Here is an 8,377-nt window from a genome sequence, read left to right as displayed (position 1 = left end):
GAAACAAAACTTTTGATGACAAAGTGAATCTTGGCCCAAAACTTGGTGTTGTCACTCAGTGCAACATAACCATTCATTTCGTTCAAATGACTGACCTTCAAAATTAAGAACAAAAACGGAAGTTATTATTCGAAATGTTTTCGGTCCATACTCTGTTACTTTAGTCAAAGATGATTTATCTAAAATAAATTATGTTACCATTTATTCAAACTGTTCTAATCGTGGTAATATAAAGTTGTGCTCAATTCTTGTAAGGTATTTTTTACCAAACCAATTTGTTAAAGTTAATGTTTTTTGTGTAAAGCAACTACCAGGTGGAAATTCTGACATAATACCATCAACGAATCGCTGGACAGATATGAAACTACTGAAAAATTAATTCTTTGTGGTAATTACAATACCAATTGTAATTTAGGTGATCCCAAAGAAAAATCAAAAACAACGTTTTCCATAAAATTCAAAAAACCTTCGGCAATAAGTTGATTTGTGTCAATTATGCCAGTCACATATGCAACCAACAACTGCATTAGTATTGGTGTAGGATGCCTCCCAGATGATACTGAAGTTGTATTAGTAAAAATTTATTCCTAATTTTACATCTACACAATTAGAATTGAAAAATTTACGGAAACATGTGATGATATACATGTTCAGTATTAAAAAACTACTAGGTTACAACAAAACTATATGGTTGACTCTTCTTCTACCGGCTTTAGAAAAGATTTCGAAACTTTTTAAGCCGCTAAAATTGCATTTTTTGGAACAAGAAATGTCCCACAGTTCTCAAAAACCAAAAACTTTTTTAACGATCCGTTAGCTGAATCATGGTTATTCATTTATCATAATTTTAATGCTCTGTGTAACAAAAATAAATAAATTATGAATCCAGAGCACGCAGGCGTGTTTTATTATGGTTATTTTTGGTTCACAGTCAAGCTTCAACTTTTCATAAACATATTCTAAAAATTGAATCTTTCTGTTTGAAACTTTTGTCAATTTAAATGAATTGAAATTAAAGTTGAGTGAAGGAAAACAAGTTTTATGTATGGAGTTTTAAGATGATTAAGAAAATCGTTTCATAATTTGAAGAAAATAAAACAACGTTGATGTAAAATAATTTAAGGGTTCAATCATTTTACCAAACCTACATTGACTATTTGAATGAATGGCACAGCGCCTTCCTAGAAATGGAAGTATTTGAATGGATTCTTTAGCGAGAAATTCCATTGTGGACGAAGGTTGAGGAGAGCGTTTCTTTTATTTCAAATAAAAGAAAACTGCATATTGACGATGGCGAGTTATTCGATAGAGTTTGTTGTGTTAAAAATTGGGTTACTAAGGAAAAACCCGAAGAGTAGCGTCAAAATGAGGAAATGACCTGCTATCATAAATGGGTTGAAATGTTTGGATATTTTATTGATAAACAATTATATTTTAAAAAATAAATCGTAGAATTTTGCCTATGTCTCCCAGGATCAAATGCTCCTACTGAGAGAATATTTTCAGTAATAATATGTGGGCCAGCAAGAAAACAGTGGAAGCATGCATTTATACTAAATGCAATTTTTATATGAGTTGTATGCAGTTTTAAGATAAGCGTGATATTTAAAAAAAAAGTACATTCACGCAAAATATATGAAAATTGAGTTGTCTTTTTAAAATAAATTTACATATATTATTTTATGTTGGATATTTTTGTAAAGTTTTTCTTAGTTTTGTTCTTGAACTTTCCTTTGCAAAACAAAGCAATAAAAATAAACTATTTTTATTTAAAATTTTTTTTATCCTTATCAACCTATTTCAGATTTGGCCTTTTTTTTTAAGGTTTGTCCTTTATTTTCTTCAAGAAAATATGCTAACCGTAGCCATAGCGCATATAAAGACAATTTTCAGCATTTTAATCAACGATATTATATATACTTAAAGATTAAAATACTGAACTTTATATTCTTGCAGTGAATAGTGGTGTTCTTATTTTTCATATTAATAGTTCCTGTGTCCACAGATGTGTCCTTCAGATCTTACATGATAAAAAAATAATAATAAGTTCTCTTAGAAGTACAGAGGCTGACACTTGCAGGCACTGATGTTAGGAGCATAATAAATAAATTTTATGAGTTTGAAGTGTAGATAAATTCATTGGTGCTGACTTGATATAAATATTACAAACATGGAGGTAGAAGTTGAATATGGTGTATACAATGTGTGCAGAAAGGGCAGATGTGATAGAAGGTGGAGAGAAGAGCAAAATTTATGCCTATAGAAATAAGTAAATAGAGCCTAGAACTGGTAAATTAGTGTTTTGGGAATCATTCTTTGAAATTTTTTTTGTGGATGGATCTTCCCTCTGCAAGATATAAGGATATTTTGACTAGAACAAATTTATATTTTGTGCCCTGTACAACAGCTACAACTTCTCAAATATCCACCACCAATTCTTTATATGCTGATCTCCAATGGGACAAAGATAACTAAGTTAATTTCAATCCTTCTAAAACTTGGTCGTGCTTTATATCCTACGAAAAGTAGCCTGATACACCTGTGCTTATCTTTGGTGACACTCAGATTTCTAGATAAGATCATCAAGGATATGCGATCTTGTCTTCTAATCTCTCTTGGCATAAGCACATCACAAATATTGCTTCCTCTTCATCTAAAAAACTAGGTCTTTTCTTTTACTCTTGGTGTTACTTTTCTTCTAAACAACTATACAATCTCAAATTTTACTTCCCATGGAATATTATTTGTAATACTGTCTCATAGATGTTGTTTTTGCTGCATGCCTTTTCTATGGACACTGTTCTTTTAAATTGGCATCTATAATTCTCTCTCTCATTCACACCAAACCAAACATGTGCTACAACCAGTCAGCTTCCATTTACTGTCCAAATTTTCTTCTTCCATAAGAAGAAAATTCAACTTCACTTGTCTATAACAACCTTTCTTCCCAAGTATTTCCTGAATATTACAATCTACAGAAATTCGACTCTAATATCAAGAAATATCTTCTCAAATTTCAAGCTAACACATGGTAATAAGTATTATAGGTTCTAATGACTTTTGTATTTGGGATTTCATAAAAAAATAAATAAAATAATTCCATCCCTCCCAAGGATTAGAATTAAGTTCTTGATAAAGAAGCTCAAAGATTTAAAACCAGTACACCCAGAAGACAAGAACTGTCACTATAATATTGATCAAATCTGGTATGACATCTCTATTAGAAAAACAAAAAATGAGAATAGAAATGTGGTACTGACCAAATAATTTGAAGGAGTATTAACTGAAGATCAATGCAGAATAAATATCTATCATATCAAAATAACTTTTTATTTATTCATTCTATTACTATACTATACATCAGTTTGATTCGATATATGCTCCTTTTTCCTATAGGTTTCTGAAAAGCATGAATCTGAAATTAAGTATTTAATGAACTACTAGAACTTTGATGAAATAATAAATCATAAATTTAGTGAAAATAAAATAAAAATGAATTGTAAATACAATGTGCAGGAATTAATAACAGAACTTAGATCTGAATATATTTATCAGGTTTCCATATTGCTTAAGAGACCCAATCATCCCAGAATTAACAAAATGTGGCTGAGTAACTTGGTGATAATTTGTGCTTATATAATATATAAATAATGCCCACTTCAGTTTAAATGTGGCAGCATTTCTCTTTATGCTTTCAAATAATTACCATTTCTTTATTTACATACCCCTTTCGCATCAAAACTGAAGTTAGCATTCTCTGATGTTAAGTAAATTTATTTATTATCATACTGATTTAGTAATTTTAAATTATTTTTGAATTTCATATTCCTAAATCTATATTACCCAATGTGAAAATTGCCCAAATTCGGGAATCTGTTACTATTTGTTATATTATATAGCTATTGCAGCTATTTGTTATATTATATAGCAGATTTTAATTAGAAAACCAAGGAACTGACATTGGTATGAATTCGCTCACTAGTTTACTCATCTAATAACGAAATGAGGTGAATAACAGGCAGTGTTAGTTTACTAAATTGATACAATGCTGGGTTTACTAATTGACACAATACAATACTAAATTGATACGATAATGCTGGGTACTTTGTGACGTACCCAAAAAACATAAAAGTACCCAGCATTATTTAGGATTTATGCTTGCAATTCAAGTTTTAATGTTATTTTTATTATACTCTATAGCCCTAATGCTATACCAGGGTTTGCATGTCTGTACCACTGTGTTCATTTTAGCATGTCTTCTTTATACCGACTTTAGTTCCCATGTCAGATTAGTGTATTCGTTGTTTTTGATTATTAGGTTTCCATTTTATTTTATTCTTCTATTTACTTTTGTTTTCTAATAAAACAAAAGGTGAAAGTGGCGTGAAATTACAGCATGCGCAGACCTTTATTTGCCTACGTTATAAAGGATCTTCCTGGTATGGGAATCGTAATCAGGGCAAAAATATGCTTTTCTTCTTTATAAATAAGAGAATATGTTGAATTTTGATGTTCTGAGAGAGACTTATTAATTAGTTCAATTAAAAATTATCTCTTAAGTTATAATTTAGGAAATTTGTGTAAGAATAGCCGAATAGCACCCGACTGCATAAAGCTCTCATTCACGTCCTCCCCTGCCTTTATAAGCGTTCGGGGTAACGCACATTGCTTCATTTAAACTTTCGTCGTCTCTCGTGGAGCATTAGCGTAGTTCTCTCTCTGACTTGTGAAGAATGTCTGGTCGTGGTAAAGGAGGAAAAGGGCTTGGAAAGGGAGGTGCAAAACGTCATCGTAAGGTATTGCGAGATAATATTCAAGGTATCACCAAACCAGCTATTCGTCGTCTTGCTCGCCGTGGTGGAGTCAAGCGTATATCCGGTTTGATTTATGAAGAAACACGTGGGGTACTCAAGGTTTTCTTGGAGAACGTTATAAGAGATGCCGTCACCTACACAGAACATGCCAAAAGGAAGACTGTAACTGCAATGGACGTTGTCTATGCACTAAAACGCCAGGGTAAAACATTGTATGGATTTGGCGGTTAGAATTTCTAATCGAGAGAAACGGCCCTTTTCAGGGCCACCAAATCATGATAAGGGGATTGTCATTCGTACAAATTGTGTATATGTTGACAAGTTACACTGGGCTTATGATTAATCATAACTAAAGCGTATTTCCAATGTTTCTTTTGAACTAGTGAAATTAAGATGTGGATACTGTCGACTACAAAAACGTAATGTATATTTTTGTTCATTAAAGCTTTTACTGTTTCGCCGAAAACAGTACGTCATTTAACCGCTGTTCCAGTACATATTCCAATCAGTTAGCTAAGCTTAGTTATAAAAGTATGTTTTAAACTTAAATTTCTCAATTTTATTTCTATATTTGTATATATAGAGCGTCTGTTGTGGGAAATTAGTTTATTTTCTCAAATACTGCGTTGAGCTTTATCGATTTGAAGTTATTAATGACTGTGCTATAGCTAGACAGCCAGGAGGACATTGTATTCAATGCCTCACACGTCTGGAAAATGTATTACTTCGTTGTTTTTTTTTTTTTTTTTTTTTTTGATAACAGTAGTATACGCAATAACCTGTCTAGACGAAGGGCAAGACTGCCAAGTTTTCTGTGCTACAAGGTCGTCATCTTTCAAGTTTTCGAATCACATTCGAAAAACGACCAAGTTCAGCCAAAGGCTGCTGTTTTGTGTCTATAAAGTATTTTACATGCGCCATGTGTCTCGTTTTGTTCGTTGCCTTTAAATTTAAAGAAGGCAAATTAAATTTTACCTGAAGGATAGGTACAAATTCTGGGCACTCATTTCCAAATGTATATATAACGTTTATACATTTTTAATGTTAAGTCTAGTCTATAAGAAAGCCAAGAGAATGGCACTTGAAATGGATTTTTTGTAGCTTTTCAGTGCGGCTTAATTATCCACATTAAGTACCATAGATAAAGAACTAAATATTCATTTATCTTTACCAATATTTTCGGATTTTTATCCCACTACATGCGTTTATGAAATAAAAAAAAACTGCCGCCTCATGTTGTGACGTCATAATATCACTATTTTTGGCTTCTGTTAGTTTTTTGTATGGATGTAACCCTACATGCATAAAAAAACAAAAGTAATATGCCAAAGTGATTAAAAATCAATTAGGCAAAAAGGACAAAAGGTTAAGGAAAAATAAAAGTAATCTTTTCTAACAAAGGGACAATACTGATTCCGCCTCCCCTCAACATAATGAGAACGATCAAATGGACCATTCTTACCAGCTTGAAAACGAGAAATAGATATATAAGCTGATTATTGGAAACGAAAATAAGACAACCATATCTTGTAATCTGCTATGGCATAATTTTCAGTACAAATACGTGATAACAGTTCATATTATCAGGTAGAGAAAATTTAAGGAATACTGTACATGCATTATCTATTTCTTGAGCATAAGCAAATAATTCCAGAATAGAAAGGATAAGATTACGTATAGTTCTTAAAAGGGAAAAAAAAAAAAAATCGTCTCTGAAGTTATGCGAAGCAAAAGAAACATCTGAAAGTGTTCTTCATAAGCTTAAATGGGAGAAAATTTTGTTGTTTACAACGGTGGTTCCCTAACTACTGAGATCTACGGATCCCTTCAGAAATCAAAAAAAGTTTGTGGACTCATATGTATGAACACTGAGTTTTCTGAAAAGAAAAGTTTGTTTTAAACAACTCAACTTTATTCTTAATTTTACATAAATATATAATAACTATCATCATTTTGCTATACGTATAACGAATAATTTGACCAGTCCCACGGGTCCGTTTCGCGGACCTCCTTGGAACTGGTATACGAGCCTCCAGTTTGGGAAACGCTGGTTTACAGAATTATTTTTTCTTGAAATTGCAGAAGACAGTACAATAGTTTGTTCTGAAATACAAACTATTGTACTGTTAAGTTTAATAACTTAACAATTTGTTTATAATTCAGGGGAGGGTGATGTGGTGTACTCCATCACAGATATATTAGAAAAATTTTATTGCGATGGGAATATTAATTTTTCAGAATTCTGGCTTTATTGTTGTATACAGCGATACAACTTTGAGTTTTTGGGCAAAAATCTAAAATGGTTGATTAATCAATATATTTGGAACATGGGATTTCTTCCTTTGACTGAATAGCTATGCCTTATGAAGCCATTCAATACAATGGTTGTATCATTGAACAGAGGTTACTCAGTTAATTTGTGGACTATACATGCCATCACTGTAGTCATGAGATTGAAGCCATTCAATACAATGGTTGTATCATTGAACAGAGGTTACTCAGTTAATTTGTGGACTATACATGCCATCACTGTAGTCATGAGATTTCTTGAAACAATCTTTGATTTGCACCATTAATGAATCTGCTTGTAGATGCACTCCCAGAAAAAAACATTTCTTGATAACTTATTAAAAATGGTGATTGTTGTCACAGATTTTTGACCTTTAATGCACTTGTGAAATTTGACATTTTTAAAAAATGTCAAATGTCTTTGTAAATTTGCGATGTTTCGCTTATAGTCTTGAAATCTTCCATTATGCAACTGGCAAAACATTTCACCCTTGTAGTACCACAAGGCCACTTTGCAACTACCAGACAACATATCAATTTGCAACTACATATACCCACTGTACTGGCAGTCTGCTGAAACTTGATTGGTTGTATGGTGGGGCTGCCATTTCACACATTCTATGATCAGCCTATGTATGTAGGCTGCATAGAACTTGAAGGGAAACAACCTGAAAAAATAAGTCAATAGAGCCCACCTGTATGATATATTTATTTCAGTTAAAATGCTGAAACATATACTGAGTAAATCAAAAAGGATTTCAAATATATCAGAGATAGAAATGCATTACAAAAGTTACTTCGGATGCTCAAAATATCTGCCACCAGCACACAACACAACACAAGGTACTTCACATGTCAGCTATAACTGCCAATTTCCTGTTGTATCATCACCTACAAAAATGCATTGATTGTGGTTTATAAGTTTATACTATCTTTCTTGTATCCTCATGCAAAAAAAAGTCTACTAAAGAAAAAGGTCCAGTATTCAAAAGCATTCCCCCCCCCAAAAAAAAAAAAAAAAAAAAAAAACTTTCCATCATTCTGGAAATTCATTATCCGGTTAGGCATGGATATCAGAGTAGAAAATCAGGTGCACTATCCTATTAAAAGTATACCAATGTATCCAGAAACACATTTCATGTGGCAACTGCATTGTTAATAATAAGTCTGCTCAGTAACAGTATCACTGATCCTGTAAGGTGTGATTATCTCACAAATAAAGGTTTTATCCACACACTGATCCTTGTCAGGTATCTTTCTGTAGGGTGAACTGA

General features: G+C 32.2%; 1 protein-coding gene across 1 annotated transcript; it reads left to right on the top strand.

The window, feature by feature from the left end:
• The first annotated feature begins 4,691 nt into the window (after positions 1–4,691).
• LOC150078716 (histone H4) lies at positions 4,692–5,295 on the top strand. The gene has a single exon (XM_090383777.1). It carries the CDS (start codon positions 4,734–4,736, stop codon positions 5,043–5,045), a length of 312 nt encoding a protein of 103 aa, XP_090239903.1. The 5' UTR covers positions 4,692–4,733; the 3' UTR covers positions 5,046–5,295.
• The last annotated feature ends 3,082 nt before the right edge of the window (positions 5,296–8,377 follow it).

The sequence above is a fragment of the Mastigoproctus giganteus genome, chromosome 10, assembly GCF_048544385.1.
Source record: "Mastigoproctus giganteus isolate SK-2022 chromosome 10, ASM4854438v1, whole genome shotgun sequence".
In the NCBI taxonomy this organism is placed as follows: domain Eukaryota; kingdom Metazoa; phylum Arthropoda; class Arachnida; order Uropygi; family Thelyphonidae; genus Mastigoproctus; species Mastigoproctus giganteus.
The sequence above is the reverse complement of the archived record's forward strand: the minus strand, read 5'-3'. Positions and strand labels throughout refer to the sequence as shown.